The sequence below is a fragment of the Eleginops maclovinus genome, chromosome 5, assembly GCF_036324505.1.
Source record: "Eleginops maclovinus isolate JMC-PN-2008 ecotype Puerto Natales chromosome 5, JC_Emac_rtc_rv5, whole genome shotgun sequence".
In the NCBI taxonomy this organism is placed as follows: Eukaryota; Metazoa; Chordata; class Actinopteri; order Perciformes; family Eleginopidae; genus Eleginops; species Eleginops maclovinus.
This window is the reverse complement of record NC_086353.1, coordinates 17,972,609-17,991,829: the sequence shown is the minus strand read 5'-3', so window position 1 is coordinate 17,991,829 and position 19,221 is coordinate 17,972,609. Positions and strand designations below refer to the sequence as shown.

Below are 19,221 nucleotides of genomic sequence, written 5' to 3'. Positions count from 1 at the left end.
CCATCCTACTTAGCTTTGTTTGGAATACATGTTAATATGCATTAAAACTGTCACAAAAGCTATTCCAGGAATAGATTTATATAGAAGTAACAGAAATCATTACTTTAATCTTTATTGAATTTGGGCCCCTGCCCCTATAACATCCTCTTCGTGTGTGTGTGTGTGTGTGTGTGTGTGTGTGTGTGTGTGTGTGTGTGTGTGTGTGTGTGTGTGTGTGTGTGTGTGTGTGTGTGTGTGTGTGTGTGTGTGGTGCAGTTGAGTATCTGCACCAGTAGGTGTCAGAAGCTGTCGGCGGAAGTGGGTGCCCACAAACAGGAGGTATCGCCACAAGCATCTACAGCTGAGAAATGCAGTGATCCGAAAGCAGTTTTTCTTAATATATCAACATCACTGCACCGTGTTAAACTGCCTTTGAATGCACCATGAAGCCGCAGCTGGTAGGGGCCAAGAAGCGCCTGAAAGCAGCCGGATCCGAAGCTGCTCTGTCTCTGCAACAGGAGCTTGTTGCAGCTATACATGGCGCGTTTGAAGTGGCTGTGGAAATCGCAGTTCGAGAGGTGACAAACCTCGTAGGTCAGGCCACAGGAGAAGCCTATGCAGAGATAAAACGAGAGAACGAGTCCCTCAAACAAAGACTGCAGAGAGCTGAGGCTAAGCTGGAGAAAAGGGGTGGCAGCAGCTCTCCTCGTACCAAGCAGCTCCCGAACGCCACAGCCCTCACAGATCAACAACCTCACCTGGAACGCCACCAGAAAAGCCCTAATCCCAAAGTGCTTTGTGGCACTGGGGTCAAATATCAGGCTCTTGTTGTAGGTCAGACTCACAGCCGTGCACACCAGCTCCCTGACCCCCAGTCAACACTAGAGGAGCAGAGATCACGTGATGCAAACACTCAGCATGTCAGCGATGCAAACACTCAGCATGTCAGTGATGCAGCCTCAGAGAAAGCAGATGATGAAGGAACCGTTGCCTGCCTCCTTGCCTTTACTGAAGGTAGGTAGCCGCTTTATTTTCCTTTGATATACATTTCCTACCACTGTACCTGTGTACGTAATGTAGAATATGATTGTTGAAAATGATTCGACACAAAAAATAATTTTAAGAAAAAAGATTTTATGCTGACTGTTTTCGCATATTTTGCAGTATCACATGAGCATGCCCCATTATAATCAATGAAAAATGAATAAGAAAAAAGTGCTAAATGAAGTAAGTGTATCAAGTAAAGCAGCTGGCATTATTAGGAATACACTTATTTATACATGTAATACTTAGTACAAGTTTGAAAATACATGGACCACTTCTATCTTTTACATTTATTAACTCAGTTTTAAACCAGATTGGAAATTATACTCTCAGCACTTTGTTACCAAGAGAATGCAGCTTCCAAGCAATGTTCTCGGATGCCTTTCACACAAAATGTAAATATCAAAAATCTGTAATCTATAAAAATGCAACCGTTCTTAGACCATTTTAAGAATCTGCAAACTATGCTCAAGTAAATAACACAGTAACATGTTTAATGTTATTTTACTCACTGGTTGTACCCTGTGATATTTTCGTTTACAGAAGTCAGTGAAGAGATCTCCCGTCTGGTAAGGGTAGAAAGTATCAACCAGCCTTGCCGAGAACAAGCAGCTCAAGGCTCACCATTACTTCCCAGTGTGGATGAAGAGTCTACATTAAACAATATGACAATAAAGCAGGAGATACTAGAAGAGGGGGAAGATGATTCAGGCTTCTGTTTGGATTCGATCAAAGTGGAGGATTTTAGCCTGGACTTCATGTCACCGATCCAGGCTGAAATGTTGGTGGAGTGTAAACCAGAAGTGCTGGATGTTCAGATCCAAGAATCAAACGCTCCTCTGTCGTGCGCCAGACTGGCCCAGGGTATGAATGAATATGATCTGAGATATGCTTTGTAATGTTAATATTCTGTTTCTATAAATCTTTTGTTTCCCCTCTCAAACAGCATTTAGACTTTAATGGCACTTAAAATAAAAGATACCCATACTTATGTTTAATTTGATGTCCATTTAGAACACTGCCTTATTGCCTTAGTGTTTATGGCCTTTGTAGAATGGATAAGTTCTGCAAACATCAGCAAGTTTGTGAGAATTCCGACTGCTTCCTCTCTATACAATAAATTGATAAAGGTGAGCATTTAGACTTCAAATTTGACCGCCAATCACTAATTTATTCTCATAAGTTTGAATACTGTCAAAACATCAATATGAAACGTTTTTAAATAAACACAGTGGCTATTACAGACTCAAACATGCATTTAAGTATAAAGTGGACACTTAATTATAATATTTTCTGTGATTGGAAAAGTTTGTTTTTAAATATAAATGGCATTAAGGTGAAGAAAAATGTTTGAAATTCATACGACCACTAATCACTTCCTTCTCTCTCCTCAGACTTGCCAAACATCTTCCCTCTGGCAGAACCAGCTCATATCCCAGAAGCCCCCCCCCAGGTTTATGTCCACGTGAGGACTAGTCGCAACATCAGCCACTCAGTCAGCAACCACTTTGCCTGCAAGTCCTGCAGCCAGACGTTTCCCCTGCCCAGCCTGCTGCGGCGGCACAACAGCCAGTGCCAGCAGAGGCTCCAGCAGTGTTATCAGCCAGTAGATGGAAACATGAGGCCCAAACTGCAGCTTTTTCCCCCGGGCCGCAGCCCGTTCCGCTGCACAGAATGCAACCGAGAGTTCAACCGCCTGGAGAACCTCAAGACTCACCTCCGCATCCACACTGGAGAGATGCCTTACAAATGCTCGGTTTGTTCAAAGTGTTTCCGTCACTCTGGGGCGTTAACCCGGCACTTCCGCATCCACACAGGAGAGAAGCCTTACATCTGTGGACAGTGTGGGAAGTCCTTCAGGAACTGTGGGGGGCTTAAATTCCACCAGCGTTCCCATAGCAAGCAACTACAGTAGCCACACTTGTTTTTAAATTCATGCATAATGAACAAAGCTATGTTTAAGTGTTTGAATACATTTTGGTGTGAAAGTGAAAAGTAGGGTAATATTTTATCAGATACTTTACATATATAGCACACATATTTAGTCTTAACTTAAACCTTGGTGACATTTGTTATTATTTTGTTTCATCATTAGACAAAACTTTACAGGTCTTACCTTTGAGATCCAATTTTTTTGAAGAGCTCTCAACCAGGAAGTAGTATCAGTTTAATTGATAAAAACTGTCAAGTGCATCATATTGAGGTCTGTAATGGAAACTTCTGGAGCACAGAGTCGAAATACGATGAGAACACGGGAGAGCTGGAACTTGATGGCAAACACTGAAGGTTTGTTATGAAGTTACGGCAGGAGAATTGTCAAAGCCATTTGCTGCAGCCACGAGTTGACGCAGCGCTTGCCTCACCATTTCTGAAGATTTCTCACCGCAGTCCCATGTATTTAGCTGGTTCTGAGAGAATAATCAACATTTTGCATAACAAGATAAAACAGGGCAAAGCACTATAACTCATCTATCAGCTGACCGCAACACGCAGGAATAAGGAGACAAATCACAGAGAGCCCAGCACTCCAAGGTCGCAGGCCTGTGCTCAGTGAGGGAAGTAAAAACGGATAAACTAGGTGAAGTTATGGGCCTAAGAAAATATTTTCCCCAACAATGTCAAACCATAGATTATCTTTTTAATGAAACAAATACGATTAGCTGTATTTTCAGTGATGTTCAATAAATCAGTGTCTTCTCATTTGTAGAAAAGAACAAGTAGAAATTCAATATATTGAAACTGTTAGCAGTGCAATCAGCCACAACTGCATATGAAGGCTCAGTAGACACTCATTGATGAAGTGAGTGGAACCTTTCAGTGTTACTCTAAGTGCCATTTTGTTACAACTTGTTTGTTTCATGAGAGTTATTAAAGAAAATGTTTGTTATTTAATAAGTATTATTTTTAAAGTTGTTTTTGGTCACTCATTTCTCCTGATATAATTTCATGGAAACTATGGACGCTTATTAAATTTTAAGATTACATTCTAAGTAGAGGAAGAAAGTGTATTCAAGCCACGAATGACATGAGATGTACCAAGGTCAAGATCAGAAATAGCATCTGTGTAGTCCTCATCTACCTGAAAAAGTAATCTGCTGTCAATTGACTTCTCATAGTCAGACTGCAGGCCTGTTTTTTTTTATTTCTGACTTTTTCTCTAAATTTTGACTTTTAAAAATGTCCCACTATTTTCTCATTATTTTAACTCCATATTCATGTGGCCTTGATCATCTTCTTTTTAAAATTCACACTTTGTCTCCAAATGTATTTTCCTTTTGATTACCTTTTCAAACATCTGATTTTATTTTCTCCTAATTTCGACTTTTTTGAATTTCTGATAATTTTTTCAAAATTTTGACAGTCAAATGCTTCATTTTGTTAGAATGACAGGTGACACTTAACAGTTCTGTTCAGTTTTACTTCCAGTCCGCGTACTGTAAATAATTTGTCATTTTTGCTCAGTAATGGGGTCTAGATTGTTATCTCAACTGTTTATTACAAATAAACTGTCAGCGTCAAAGTCAGGTGAATTATTTTCTGCTGTGTTGGAATGTGTTTCTCTCCCTCAATGAAAACACTCCTCTCTCTGCCCGGCTGAATTGTCCTAAAGCTGTGCTACTCTGTAACTGCCTTACTGCTAAAGGCAGTATATTACTATAGGTAATAAATTAAGTCTACTTCTGCTCAGAAAGGGGATTTGCTCTTTATTACTTCCCAGTTTCTCTGTGCTCACATTCAATTTGGGTTAAAGGTACTAAACTAAAAACTAAAAAGCAAATCATTGTCCAATAGGCAACTTGATTTTGAAACTGCAGTATAAAGGGACATATATGGGAAGAGGGGACATTTTAGGTCCAATAGTTAAACTTTTGAAATTGAACAAACGTTTGCATATTACTACTTCTGGCTTATGGAGTATAGCCTAATTTTAATTAAAAAAACAAAACAAAACGATATCAGAGACATGCAGCTTACCTTCATATCAATTGTTTCCTTCTTTCTAAATTGCCATAGGCCAGAAAAAAAACAACTGATATGAAACTACACTATAATTAGATAGCCATTTTGATTTATTTTCCAACATAAACTTTATTCACGTGCTGCCCACTAAAAGGAGCTTACACACTGTGTGATTTTAATAAAGCTCACACCCGTTAATCTTATAGGTAACCTACCGTCTATAGTTAAAACAGATGTTTTAGTAAATAAACCCTTGTGTGATGTTCGGGTCTGTGGGACACGTTTTCATTTTTTATTAAAAGAAAAATTATACAATTAATTAATTTTTCAAACTCAGACTCACTGGCTTTGGCTCATTTTCTGTGAAGAACTTATATCAGAATACATTTTTAATGACCACACACCGTACACCCCCCCTACACATTTGTATTACATATAAGATGTCCGGGTCCACTGGACCCAGGGCTAATAGAAGTGTGGAAACTGATGTTCTGTGTACCTGTGTGTGTGTGTGTGTGTGTGTGTGTGAGTGATAGAGAGTGACAGAGAGAGAGAGAAAGAGTGACTGTAAATGTTAGGGTTCCCACACAAGGTTGCAATATTGTTGCAAAATTCAAGCATCAACACTGTCTACTCTTGTTTTCCCGCACATTTGACCCTCTTTCTTGCGGGAATCTTTATTTTCTCACACTCTATCTGCTACAAATTGGAGGCGGGACACTATAAATATAGCTTTGCCAGTGTGGTTTCTTATCCCAACCGATCAAGATGGCTAAAAGGATCTCTGCGCAGAGGGCCCTGGAAATGATTTTGGAAGAGAGAGAAGTTTTTGATGATGATGTAGAGGCAGAGGATTCAGAAGAAGAGGTTTCAGAATTTGAGGATCACATTTCTGAAAATTCAGAGTCTGACAGTGACTTTGAAGAAGATGATGAGATTGAGCATCAGCCAGTTCCAAAACGAAGACGAGCCACAGGACCAGGCCGTCAGCAGCCAGCCACAGGACCAGGCCGTCAGCAGCCAGCTACAGGACCAGGCCGTGAGCAGCCAGCCACAGGACGAGGCCGTCAGCAGCCAGCCCCAGGACCAGACCGTGAGCAGCCAGCCACAGGACGAGGCCATCAGCAGTCAGCCCCAGGACCAAGCTGTCAGCAGCCAGCGCCAGGACCAAGCCTTCAGCAGCCAGCCCCAGGACCAGGGCGTCAGCAGCCAGCCACAGGACAAGGCCGTCAGCAGCCAGCCACAGGACCAGGCCAAGACAGTCAGCATGGAGCAAGTGAGGAAATATGGATGTCAAAAAATCCTGAAATTGAATGCTCTTCTCGCCCAAGAAAAGAGCCACCCCGCAAGGCTGCCAATGTGATAAGGATGCAACCAGGGCCAACACGAATGGCAGTTACTCACACACAGGACATCAAGTCTTCTTTTGAGCTTTTCACAGATTCCATCCAGAAAATTATTCTTGACTGCACTAATTTAGAAGGAAGACGTGTTTTTGGAGAGAGGTGGAAGGAAATGGACCAAACCCATTTACATGTCTACTTTGGGGTTCTTATCCTTGCTGGAGTTTTCAGGTCGAAAGGGGAATCCGCAGAATCCCTGTGGGATGCAGAAACTGGCCGAGAAATTTTCCGTGCAACAATGTCTCTGGAAAACTTTCACATAATTTCCAGGATTATCCACTTTGACAACCGAGATGACAGACCAGCTCGACGGCAGAGAGACAAACTAGCTGCCATCAGGACAGTGTGGGACAAGTGGGTGAGCCGCCTCCCCCTGCTGTACAACCCTGGGCCAAATGTCACCATTGATGAACAGCTGATGCCATTTAGGGGCCGCTGCCCCTTTCGGCAGTATATACCATCTAAACCTACAAAGTATGGTATAAAGATCTGGGCTGCCTGTGATGCCACTTCCTCATATGCTTGGAACTTACAAGTCTACATAGGGAAAGCTGATGGAGGAGCCCCCGAGAAAAACCAAGGAATGAGAGTTGTCCTGGACATGTCTCAGGGACTCAGTGGACACAACATCACATGCGACAATTTTTTTACCTCGCACAAGCTGGGACAGGAGCTCCTAAAGAGGAAGCTGACCATGGTGGGAACAATACGGAAAAACAAGTCAGAGCTCCCACCTCAACTGCTGACTTCAAAGAACAGGCCTGTCAAGTCTTCCAAGTTTGCCTACACGGCTGACACATCCCTGGTATCCTATGTGCCAAAGAAAGGCAGGAATGTGGTACTCATGAGTACACTGCACGGGGATGGAAGAATCTGTGACCAGGAACATCACAAACCAGAGATCATCATGGATTATAATGCCACAAAAGGAGGGGTAGACAACATGGACAAGCTGGTGACGGCCTACAGCTGCAAATGGAGGACTCTACGCTGGCCACTGGTGATATTCTTTGACATGTTGGACATCTCAGCAAACAACGCCTTTGTCATTTGGATGGCACTGAACCCAGAGTGGAACAGAGGGAAGCTCCAGAAGAGACGCCTCTTTCTTGAGGATCTGGGAAAGGCATTGGTGAGACCACAAATCGAGGAAAGACAACATGTCCCCAGAACCCCAGCCTCTGCAGCCATCGTGAGGAGGATTCAGGAGGAGAATGCTGGTGCCCTATCCACCCAACCTAAAGAACCACAATCTGCAGAAGCTGAAGTAAGTGTGTGATGCTGTTGCAGTACATGTCTGGCACTCAGGTCTTGTGAGAGAGAGAGAGGTGTTAGAAAATTCCTGATCTTTTCATTATTCTAGGTTGTGAACACCAGCAACAAGAAGAAGCGGTGCGATGTGTGCGGACCCAAGATGGACAGGAAAACACAATATACATGCATCAAGTGCAAAAAGTATATCTGCAACACACACACAGTAAAACTCTGCCCCTCATGTGTTGTATAGGCTAGTGGCTAAAGGCCATGTGTTCAATGGGGCTGATGTGTTGTCTTCACTGATATGTTTACTCTATGTGTTCAGCTTGTGTTGTGCACCTGAATGGGTTACATTTCTTGAGTTCAAAGAAATAAAAGTCAATTGTTTTGAAAAACCTTGCTTCACTTGTACATTTGTTTCCACTCATACCTTGATTTTAATTGATTTTCTTTATTATGTTTTAAATAATAAGTTATAAATGTGATCTAACAAAGGTAAAGGGCAAATATTAACCATATATACTGTTTATACTGCTTGTAATTGGGATTAAGTAAACATCTGTTGAGTATTTTAACATAAAAGTGCTTGATTGTGAGGCATTAAAAACCACAAAATGCTACGGGTCCACCAGACCCACAAACACTGGCTGAGTAACAACAATATGAACACCACACAAGGGTTAAGATCATTTTACTCTGTGATCGATTGCTTTGCACATAGGAGTAATCTCTTCTGTCGATTACTCTGGCCTGGATTAAACAAGGAAGCGGACGTACTAAGGTAACAGGAAGGAGATAACAAAGCCAGCTAGGATAAGCAGCAAAACAAACAACCTGCGTTACCCGTCAACGGGACAGTTAAACTATCCACCTCGTTTTGACGGGTTAATGTTCATGCAGGAGGACAGGCTGCTGTCATGTTGACCGTGGAAGAGCTTCCTTCCTGCAGGCTGAAGATGTCGGTGGGACTCGCTAGTTCCGCCTGAGCTCAGCTGCTGCTTCACAAGCTGCTGTCGGACACTCAGCCCGGGGTATGTCCTTGTTTTTGTTTTTTTATCGGGTTATACTTTTAGCTGCTTAAATGGGTTGGGCTTAACAATAATATGTCTATAATTATTCCGTCAGTGAGCCAACTTAACTTTCCAGTCTGACAGCATCTGACAGGCCACAGCAGCGCTGAGAGCTGACTGCAAACTGTCACCTTTTAATAGTTTGATTATAACCAAAGAAGAGATGGCTAGGGATGGATCGCAATTTACAATATAAATATATGTTGATTATGTATACATGTATGTTGAAACAGGTTTTGATTACTTGTGTTGAATCCAAAAACAGATAACATTAGCCTTTATTGATCCCAAAGGCGACTGCAGCACAAAATCAGTACAAAGTTGAAAATTAACATGAATACATTTACAGTTTAATGATTTGTCTCCAAGCTGACACATAAAAGCTGTGAAAAAATGTATCGACAGAACCTCCAACCTTTGCTGCTGTTAGATCATTATCTTCATTTAACATAATTCCTACTGCAGAGTGTGCTGCATGCATGTATCCGAACATGTCTCTATAGCCTTGCTGTTGTATAATGAGCAGTATGCCACCAAGGCCTGTTGCACCTGTAGCCCTACAACACACCTTGGATTACACTCCAACATCACTGCTACAACATTCTGTTCAAGGGGAAAAGTGCCACCTCTTGGGTGGTTGTACAATCAGTGTTGATGGTAAATATAGCGTAGTGAAGCAATACATTCCTCAGTATGTGCTATATTAAAGGGGAAAGATGAGTGTGAAGCTGGAAAATCTGTTGTTTTCCCATTAGCCACTGCAGTTATTAGAATTAGAATCGGAGGATCAAACCCTCTTTATTATGTCACACATGCACACGGCACAGTGCACACACAGTGACATTTGACCTCTGCATTTAACCCATCCTAGTACTAAGAGAAATGGGCAGCTATTGTACAGCGCCCGGGGATCAATAGGTAGTGGGGGTTTGGGGTGTCCAGGGACTTGACCTACCATGGAAGGGCCCAGGAAATGAACTGGGACCTCTCCAAGTATCAGTCCACACTCCATATTTTAGGTCTGTTCAGGGACGATTCCCAGTCAAAGCCCCTACTGACTATTTGACTTGACATTAACGTAGTTGGAGACAAGAAAAAACTACAGGCTATTTCAGCTTGGATTTGGGGTCTCTACCAAAGGTTAGTCAGGGGGCTTGCTCCAATTTAAGCTTCAAAACAGAACTTCCAAAAACCTGTTTTAAGTTTGCTTGTATTGTTACTGAATAGGGAGCCACAGCGAAAATTACATCCTAAAATATCAGTGTGCTGGACAATGATACCATTTGCACGTCAGAAGCTTGCACACAATGCAACCTGGTACATAAAGGCACTGCCAGCACGGCTCTGTGGACAGGACAACGTTATCACTCAAGTTAGCACACACTGAGCCATGATTACATTTATCATCAATACAGAGTGGACATTCAAATGAAAGGTGGCAAATCTTCCTTAAAAGTTGTTTTTTATTCAGGCTATAAAATGTTTAAGTCTCAACGACCTGATGATAATCCAAATTGACCTGTTCCTTGAGACGTCTGTAAACAGGGCTTAATGCTTCCACACTCCTTCCCAAAGAAAAAGCAGTTTCAATCTCTACTTTTCTCTTCTGTTGTCATTGGGCAAGAACAGTGAACATGGTTTGTGTATATCTCTTCATCAGGCTGTGACATTAGTTATCCAGGAATTTTGTTGCCTATTCCCTGTCAACTCACCCTCTGAACTCTGCCTGCCTTCTTTTTCTCACTGTGTACAGAGGATGCAGGGCGTGTCTCAGGACCCCTCACGTGGTGCAGGGGAAGTGGGGGAGCTGGCACACACATTATCCAAAGAGACCCCCGGGTCTCCAGATGCCTCTGAGTTGGGGAGCCCACGGTGCACACAAAACTTTGACCTCCTCAACATGGTTGTGTCCTATAAGAGGATGGCTCTGTTTCTAGAACCAGCTGCAGATGTTGTGGAGGTGACCCGCTTCCTGCTCGGGTGTGTATGCGTGTTTGTTTGTAGCTATTTTGAGCATTATACGAATGAAATTCTTTAGAAATAGTTATAATATCTGCCTTTTTTTTTTATCCCTCAGATGGAAGATGCCCCTTTGCTCTCTTTTTGTCTGTTTGTTCCTAAATGTCTTCTTCTGCACTATCACTGAAGGTAAGATGAGGCATTCAGTGCTAATATTGATGAAGCCTTTGTTTGGTGTTTTAAAAGACTTGTGAATGATTTATTAACCCACTGTTTTGTCTGCCTCTCTGTCATCAGTGGGTTGGATCACAGTGGGCGTGGTGTCGGTGGCGTTGCCTGCTGCCCTGGGTTACCTGCAGGACAGGTGTGGGGGCAGAGCTTCAGATTCAGAGCTTCACAAGATGCGCTATCACGCCGTGCACCGCAGGGACCTGCAGACGGTGCATCTCACCAAACAGGAGGCCATGCTGGAAGTCAAAGACCTGTAAGACTGTCACTGCAGGGGGGGGGGGGGGTATCTTCTGCAAGGCTAATCACTAAGGATTATATTCATCACAGATTCATCTTCTAATCTTTTCTTGAGTTTTCTTTTTCTTAGATGTTAGCAACCTAAAACCAACAAATATTCAGTTAACTAACGCATATTACTAAACTACCTATTAGTTTATCATACATTTTCCCAATTATTTTTTACAATAATGTTAATAAACCATAAAATGCACTGACCAGTTCAGCTTGTTTTTTTTTATAGCTTTACAAATGCTTAGGTACTCCTTGTAAACTACTTTTTTTCCCCAAATTCTACTTTTTTACACAATAATAATAATAATATAGATTATCCTTGAGGTCTTACACATTAGGGTTTATCCTTGTCTTACCTTAAAGAACATTTGCAAAGCGGTTCAATTAACATTTTTCTACTGTTTCTTTGGAAAAAACTTTGGCTTGTACTACATTTACATCACATGACCATGGGGCATTTGTACAAAGTGTTTCTTTACGTTTAATTTGATCTGACTACTGTTTTTGTGAGTGCTCATGTTTTCTGTCTATTCCAGGTTGAAGCACTTGGATGACATGCTGTCCTCTGCCTGCCTGTCAGCAGAAACCTTTTACAGAGTCCTGTACTGGGACGATCACACTACGTCATCAAGGTCTACATCCAAACACACACACATACACACAACACACAACACACACACAGTATTGTCTGTGGTTGAGTAGACATTACTCAACAAGGAAGTCATTGATCATTACTACTCTTCTGCTCATGGATGGTTTAACAATAGATTGGCAAATCTTTTGTTTGTGTGTTGATCAGTGTTGGGCAAGTTACTTCCAAAATGTAATACAGTACATGTTACATATTACTGTCTTTTTAAAGTAATATGTTACATTACATTATTACTGTCTTTTTAAAGTAATAAGGTAAATTACATTATTATTGTCTCTGTAATGCGTTACACTACTTTTGTGTTACTTTGAGTTACTTTCACCAAAAATAACCGCAAAAGTTTGACTTTATGCTAAAATGTAGTTTATTGCAGCTCATTAATTAAAGCTATCTATCTATGGCAGTATGCTGAAATTAAACTCATGCTCCATTTAAGTGGGCTAAATAATATGTGATACCGGTAACATGACGTTGCTGTTTGTCATTAATAACATGTTAGTGGAGCCTCTGCACCGCCCTGTAACCTGCTGTATATGAACGAGTCTCTATGGCAACGTTAGCTCACCTTGTCATTGGTGAGTTTACGGGGATTTTTGCTGACAAGCTTTCTAAAAGCCGGCGATTCCACAGAGGACGGTGGCTGCAGATCTTCAACACTCCGCCACGGGTCTCTGAACTTCTCGGGGTTCAAGCAGCAGACCCAGAGAAAGTTACCTTCTGTTGCTTTGGCCTGCGTGCACTCCTGTCTTTTTCATTTCTTTTCTCCGAGCCTGCAGCTCTGCATTGTGAGCCTGCAGCTCTGTATTGTGAGCCTGCAGCTCTGCATTGTGAGCCTGCAGCTCTGTATTGTGAGGCTGCAGCTCTGTATTGTGAGCCTGCAGCTCTGCATAGCGAATCTGTTTCTGCAGCCCTGTTAATCAATGGTAAACAGGCTTACTGAGTTACTATTCTACCTGCATAATTATTTCTCTGGTGTTGGAATGTCTCGCTATGTTTGTGATTTCTTACAAAACAAAACACCACATCATTTTGGGTTTAAATGTGTTGTAACTCCATTACTGAGAATTGTAACAGGTATTATATTACCCACATTTCAGAAGTAATGCGTTATATTACTGCGTTACAGCAAAAAGTAATACATTACTGTAACCCCTTACTGTTACTTTTGTAACGCGTTACACCCAACTCTGGCATTGATGTTGTCAAAGGTCACATTTACATAGACTTACCTACAGAGACTAAGGCTGGCAAGTGCCTAGCATAAAATATCAGAAACATTGAGACGAAGAGTACACAAAAACACAGCCGAAAGTAAAGTCATTTAAGAGCAAAGAGACTAGTCAATTAAATGATATAAAGGATAAGCATGGGTGGACATTAGAGAATAGATATTTTTAGTTGCTGTTGTTGTTATGGTTTTAAATATTTAAAGGGAAATTGTAAATTGTATTGCATGAGTTACCACAATTTGCATACAAAGTACAAACATATCCTAATAATAGAGCTATATATGTATATACCAAAATATAGTTGTAATAATATATATATGAGATATAAAAGACCAAATATGTCCATTATGATACATAAAAAAAATCAAAGCAGGGGAATAAAGTGTAAGTTCTTTAAAATAACTGTCTTAATTAAGCGCCTAAAATTGTATGGTGTGTAGATGAATACTTCTGACATTAGCTGCTTACAATGTTCAATCTTCTCGCATGTAAGGCTTTTCTGGCACTTTTATGTTTGTCTGAGTGTGACCTGACATTAGTGATGTCTCCATCCAGGTTCTATGGAGCGATGTTGATGTTGGCGTGCCTGCTGTACGCGGCTCCCCTGGGCTGGGTGCTCGCTGGGCTCAACAGCGCCATCTTCCTGTGGAACAGAGACTTCTGCAGAGGTCAGTTCATCCCGTATGGATCGAGCAACGCTGAACACATCCTTGAATAGATTAAAGCTAAAGTGTTTTTTATCCCGCAGTGTTGTTGGACATCAGAAAACTGCTCTGCTTGGGCCAGGCCTCAGAGGGAAAGTGTGAAGAACAAGAACACGGTAACTTGTTGGATCGGACCCCCACACCAACTACTCTGGAGGTGAGAGCGGCGGAGAAATGTGTATGTTAGTTTGTGTACTGAAGGATTTAGCGGTTGTGATGTACATTAAAACCGAGCATGGCTCTAAGCTCCTTATGTAGTTCATCCCATGCTCTCAATGTATTTATCTCGTATGAGTAATGCAAATCCTTCAGTAATAGCACGACCTCTGTCCAAGGTGCTGATCCCGGGATCAGCCAAGTATTTATATATTTATTTATGCTTAGTGTGTGTGTGTGTGTGTTTGTGTGTTGACAGGACCTGACTCCTGGCAGTGTGGAGGAAGCTGAGGAAGCAGAGCCTGATGATGAGTTTAAGGATGCCATTGAGGTAAATTCTACTCTCAACTTCATTTTCTCTCACATTTTATCATGTCACAGTTTGGTATATCCCCTAAATAAGTTGCTTTAGCAATGATATTCACCTGGCTACTTTTAATTCTTTCATACAAGTTGAGATGGCGAAATAGAAAATTGCATAGACTTAACTGGTAGACTTAAATCACGGCGTAGAAATGCCAGGCAATCAGGATGCATCCGGAGTGCCTTGGCAGAGTTTTAATAATAGTGTAAAGTAGAGGATTCATTTTTAATTTTGATCAGGAAATTCATATTTTAATATTATAAATAACTGGGGTTCAACTTGTTATGAAGGAAACATGGCTGGTAAATTGAGGTAAAAACAACTGGTAAAAACTGATTGATATTTGAATCAGAATTGTTGGAGCTTCCCATGATTGTGTGAAAAATCCTCCTTCTGACGCATATCCTGTTACTTCCTGTTTCTTTCTGCTGTCCTCTGAACTCAGGAACACTCAGTTTCCCTGCAGGTGAGTGTTTAGTGTGCCCCCCCCTCTCTTTAGTAGAGGCTAATGCTCTGCTTCCCAGAAAAGCTGCCCTAAAAAACTACTTCACACATGAATGACTTCATGTGTGGTTGTGTGAGGTGACCTTGTGGTGTAGTTCTTGCATTTTAAGCATGGTTTTGGGTATGGTATATAGCAGTGTCTGTGGGTAACATTGTTCTCATGTGTTGTTCTGCTTCCTGAAAAGGAAACCCCTCTGGTCTTAGTGGTAAGTGGATTTCCCAGTGTCTCCCATCCATCCATATGTTCACGTGTTTGTGCCCATGGCCTTAGTTACAATAGTGACAGTAGAATTATCATTAACAGGCCAATAATTATTGACTCCAATAATCCCATCATACCGGGTGCTCATTTATTCCTAGTCATTCATGATTGGAATTTTATGAGACATACTGTATTAGTGAAATCAGCTTTTCACTCCTCATTCCAGTGTTAAACGGGCCCTATTGTGCTTTTGGGGGTTTTTCCTTTCCTGTAGTGTGTTATATAGGTTCTTGTGCATGTAAATGGTCTCTGAGGCTCAAATTCCCCACTCCCCCCTGCCTGAAATGACTCCATGGGACACCTTTGTTTACTTCAGTAACATAGTCACATCACTATCTAACACTTGCGCTTCTATTGGCTAGCGCACAAACACATGATTAGCTAAGAGGCGGGATATCTCTAAGCCGTTGACTAATCACAAGAGAGCCGGCCAGCTAACCAATCAGAGCAGACCAGGCTCTGGTTTCAGTCAGAGGGTGAAAAGAGGTGCTGCAGCACAGCCAGTAGGAGAAAAATAAAGACCTTTTGAACATTAAATCATGGAAACATGTCACAGTAGCGGCACCAAATACAAATATGAACATTAACATTTGCATATAAGGGCCCCTTTAATGTGTTAAAAGCTGTTTCCTTTTTTTGAAATTTGTCTTTAGGGTTTCTTACAAAATCTGTCTAGGGATTACAGATGAGAAATAGCCTCTTGGCTAATACTGGCACATTTACATAAATGTTAATTAGTGTGCACTGTCCCTGTGTTAATAAATAAATGTATAAAAGCATGTTTTTAGGAGGGATTTAAAAGGTAATGTCTGTGCTGATGGTATATTTAATACAAAAAAGTCAGCTTTAAAACGACATAATGATGCAATTAGGGCTCCCTAGGGTGTCTGGTGTCCTTATGTTTGGCAGATTGTACATTCATACATTTATTTTATTTGTTTATTTTTGTATGTAAATCCAAGTATTTACCAACTTTTGTGAATCTCAATCGTTGCACTACGACTTCCCATCAGCTTGCTCAGTTATTTGCCAAATGTCCATTACTGAAACGGATAAAATTCACAACATAATCACATTGAATTTGATCCAGCTTAGCCTTACTGCTGAGTTTGGCTCTGTTTCTTGCCAAGGGTTTCATTTTTCAAAAGACTTAACTTCAGATAACACAGTATGTGACTGCATTTTTCTTTGTCCGCCCCCTCCCTCTCTCCCTCAGGAGGATGATGACGGGCCTCTGGGAGCTCCAGAGTATGACACCATCTCTGAAAATGGTCTCTTGAGCCGCAACGAGCCAATACGCAGCAAGGTGTCTAAACTGACTGAGAAACTGCGCAAACGCTACCCCACCACCTGCACAGGTCAGTCTGACTCATGCACTTTTTTTTATATCCTCTTCATACCCATCAGTAATAAAATGGAAGAATCCGTCCTAAAAGACACATTCTATGTAATTTCTCTCTCTGTCTTTTTCTCCAAAGGCAACTGTTCTAGCTGCAATGCTGTCTTCTCTGTGCTGAAGAAAAGGGTGAGAGTTGTGGCAATGATGAAGATATTTTTAGGCGTCTCGTCATCATCACATTTATTTACTCTTATTCTGCAATTGTCACAATTGCCTCTTTGTATTACAGAGGAGCTGTAGTAACTGTGGCAACAGCTTCTGTTCCCGTTGCTGTTCCTTCAAGGTGCTGAGATCTTGCATGGGAGCTACAGGTGAGAAGGGAAAATGTAAACACATTTTTATAATACTAACATTCTATTTTTAATCAGACTGTTCAAATTGCATGACTTTTGCATCATGTCACATCCATCTGTCCTGACTCATTATCTCATTCTACCATTATCTTCTCTTCTGCAGCTCCAGAGGCCCAGAGAGAGACTGTGTTTGTTTGTGCTGCCTGTAATTCCTCTCTCATCAAGTTACAATGAGATGTCAGTCTCCCAGTGGTCGGCTGGAAGCCATGCACTGTTTGCCCCCCCCCCCGAGCCCTCCTCCAAGTTACTGAAACCCTAATGCCTTTATTTTCAAGTTAAGGCACTCATATTTGTCAAGGAACCCCCTTTTGCCCATCAGCAGTTCCACCCCTTCTTAGCTGCTTGTGTTGCTTATGGGACATTTTCTGTAATATGTTGTAAAATGTTCACTGTAAATGGCAAACTGGACCTTTATGAATCAATGAAACTTGCTACAGAGCACAATGGCTGCAAAATCAAATGACGCTTCCCTTTGCTGAGCAGAGGGAAGTGCAGAGCGGAGGCCAGAATTGGGCTAGTGGTGTAGGGTTGATAGGCTGATAATGGGTTCGCTTTTAGATGCTTTGCCTCGCCACAGAGTTACTTCCACTCGAATGTTGATATCTTCAGCCCTTTGTAGCAGTTTAACTTTACTGTAATTATGGGGGAGACTTTTCTCTATGAACAAGGCTAAGGCTAGCGGGATGCATGTGTCAGTGTGAGCAAAGTCTGAATGTGGTCTGTTCAGATGAACAAAATAATGGGCTGTACGAGCAAATGAAGCTCAATATTTGGTTTTAATTGTGTGTGCTGTCCATCAATGCACTTTCACTTTCATCAACATAGTCATGGGATTATTTTCTTGGTATCAGTTAGAGGAGCTTACAACACATACAAGGAATAAATATGGCATGCCATAAAACTAAGGCTGGATGACAATTGTATATCACAGTATTTTTGACCAAATAACTATAAATATTGTGATGATATTATAGGATTAACCATCAATGCTCTCACAAAATGTTTAAACAATGAGCATATTGATCAATAATCATCAGTAATGTTAATTTAATGACCAAGTGGGCAAAGGCAAATAAAAAAAACTAGTTGGTAAATTCAGATCATTAGATCAGATCAGCTGTAATGCAACCTTTAAAAAGGGAAATGACAAAGCTCTAATTAATATGTATTAATATATTGCCCAGCCTGACATACAATAATGGTCAATCTATGGTGGTAAACTGAAATTGCATGGCCTGCAGGAGTGAATCACATAACTTTGGTGACAAGTTGCCAGTGACTAGGTTGTGATGTTGTTAAGTGGTCCAGCTTGGTCTACTTGTAACGATTGAATTGGAGCTTCATTTTGGTCATCATTTTCGCTGCAATGTCATGTCAGATTTTGGGGGTATAGCAGCATCCTTTAAGTCAAAACTGCTCGAAGATCCATTAACCTTGGGCTTTTCCTCCAACCGGATAAAAGTCGACCCAACTGGATTGAAGTTGAATAAACGGACTGAGCAGCCAGCTGAAATCATCGTGAGGCCTCACACTCTTGAAAGCGGGACTTAAAAGAATTGATGTGGAGGCGTTATTACCCAAAATGCAGATTGTGGTTAAAAATGTTTTAATCATGATGCAGACACAGATGATTGTAAGAGTTTGCTTTGCTTTTATTGTAATCATAAAAATTGTTACTATACATTGTTCTACTATATCTAATATATATTTAATTTAAAGCTCCAGAAAGTGCAAGTTATTATTTGACCTAATGATTAAGTATGTATATATTGCCCTTATTTTATGGATGAGATGTCATTATTAAAAAATAAAGTCTGTGATGATTTCAATAAGGTAAAGTAAAAATGTTCTTTTTGACTTGGAGATTTCTGGCAGAAGTATTGACTCAAAAGGAAATACTGGCTATTATTAAAACCCAGAAATCAAATGAATACCTTATTGTCGGACCTAAAGAGTAGTGTTGAAAATCAAATTCCACAAACTCCATAGAATTGGAATATTTGAGGATTTGCAGTTTGAAATCAATTTGAATTATCTTTTGATCTTACATACCACATTTGCTCCCTTACAATAGGCAAGTTTCCCATTCAAGGTTTTGAAAGTGAATTTTACATTGTCATGGTCCTGGTATTGTTCATGTTGCCATACTGTAACACAGTCATTGATTATTTGGGACACTTGAAAAGATCAGTGGTCTTTATTATTTTTAGTAACACTGAAAAACTAGTTCCAATTTGTCAGTTAAGCAGTGTCCAAACTCACGGCAGAAAGTGAAAAAGCTGAATTAATATGACCTAAACCAGAGTTGGCAATGCATTTGGGAGTGCAGTTGAAGGTCGAACCAACACACTGAACTCAATTCTGCTCAATATCAATTGATTGTACGGTTTTGAGTATGAAAATT

At 41.0% G+C, this 19,221-nt stretch overlaps 3 protein-coding genes across 8 annotated transcripts; all 3 read left to right on the top strand.

Moving 5' to 3' along the window:
* The first annotated feature begins 300 nt into the window (after positions 1 to 300).
* LOC134864262 (zinc finger protein 853-like) lies at positions 301 to 4,547 on the top strand. Its single transcript, XM_063883101.1, has 3 exons — positions 301 to 993; positions 1,567 to 1,887; positions 2,418 to 4,547. The coding sequence occupies exons 1-3, from the start codon at positions 423 to 425 to the stop codon at positions 2,936 to 2,938; spliced, it is 1,413 nt and encodes a 470-aa protein (XP_063739171.1). The 5' UTR covers positions 301 to 422; the 3' UTR covers positions 2,939 to 4,547.
* A 1,204-nt stretch (positions 4,548 to 5,751) lies between these two features.
* LOC134864455 (piggyBac transposable element-derived protein 4-like) lies at positions 5,752 to 7,986 on the top strand. The gene is made up of 2 exons (XM_063883432.1): positions 5,752 to 7,653; positions 7,969 to 7,986. The coding sequence occupies exons 1-2, from the start codon at positions 5,752 to 5,754 to the stop codon at positions 7,984 to 7,986; spliced, it is 1,920 nt and encodes a 639-aa protein (XP_063739502.1).
* Positions 7,987 to 8,402: 416 nt separating this feature from the next.
* Positions 8,403 to 18,654, top strand: zfyve27 (zinc finger, FYVE domain containing 27). Of its 6 annotated transcripts, none has more exons than XM_063884189.1 (14): positions 8,403 to 8,674; positions 10,467 to 10,693; positions 10,791 to 10,861; positions 10,970 to 11,156; positions 11,731 to 11,826; positions 13,631 to 13,743; positions 13,824 to 13,936; positions 14,195 to 14,266; positions 14,745 to 14,765; positions 14,989 to 15,009; positions 16,282 to 16,423; positions 16,544 to 16,590; positions 16,694 to 16,775; positions 16,921 to 18,654. In XM_063884189.1, the coding sequence occupies exons 2-14, from the start codon at positions 10,470 to 10,472 to the stop codon at positions 16,989 to 16,991; spliced, it is 1,260 nt and encodes a 419-aa protein (XP_063740259.1). In that variant the 5' UTR covers positions 8,403 to 8,674; positions 10,467 to 10,469; the 3' UTR covers positions 16,992 to 18,654. The 6 variants fall into 6 exon arrangements, with proteins under 6 accessions (XP_063740259.1, XP_063740258.1, XP_063740261.1 ...); XM_063884188.1 differs by having other exon boundaries at positions 16,694 to 16,790; XM_063884191.1 differs by lacking the exon at positions 14,989 to 15,009.
* The last annotated feature ends 567 nt before the right edge of the window (positions 18,655 to 19,221 follow it).

Bases quoted from the DNA above. Each gene is read 5' to 3' on its own strand.
- LOC134864455 (XM_063883432.1), top strand. From the start codon at position 5,752: ATGGCTAAAAGGATCTCTGCGCAGAGGGCCCTGGAAATGATTTTGGAA.
- LOC134864262 (XM_063883101.1), top strand. From the start codon at position 423: ATGAAGCCGCAGCTGGTAGGGGCCAAGAAGCGCCTGAAAGCAGCCGGA. The intron at 994-1,566 runs GTAGGTAGCCGC...TTTCGTTTACAG, and splicing joins CCTCCTTGCCTTTACTGAAG to AAGTCAGTGAAGAGATCTCC. The intron at 1,888-2,417 runs GTATGAATGAAT...CTCTCTCCTCAG, and splicing joins GTGCGCCAGACTGGCCCAGG to ACTTGCCAAACATCTTCCCT.
- zfyve27 (XM_063884188.1), top strand. From the start codon at position 10,470: ATGCAGGGCGTGTCTCAGGACCCCTCACGTGGTGCAGGGGAAGTGGGG. The intron at 13,744-13,823 runs GTCAGTTCATCC...TTTATCCCGCAG, and splicing joins GAACAGAGACTTCTGCAGAG to TGTTGTTGGACATCAGAAAA. The intron at 16,424-16,543 runs GTCAGTCTGACT...TTTTCTCCAAAG, and splicing joins CTACCCCACCACCTGCACAG to GCAACTGTTCTAGCTGCAAT.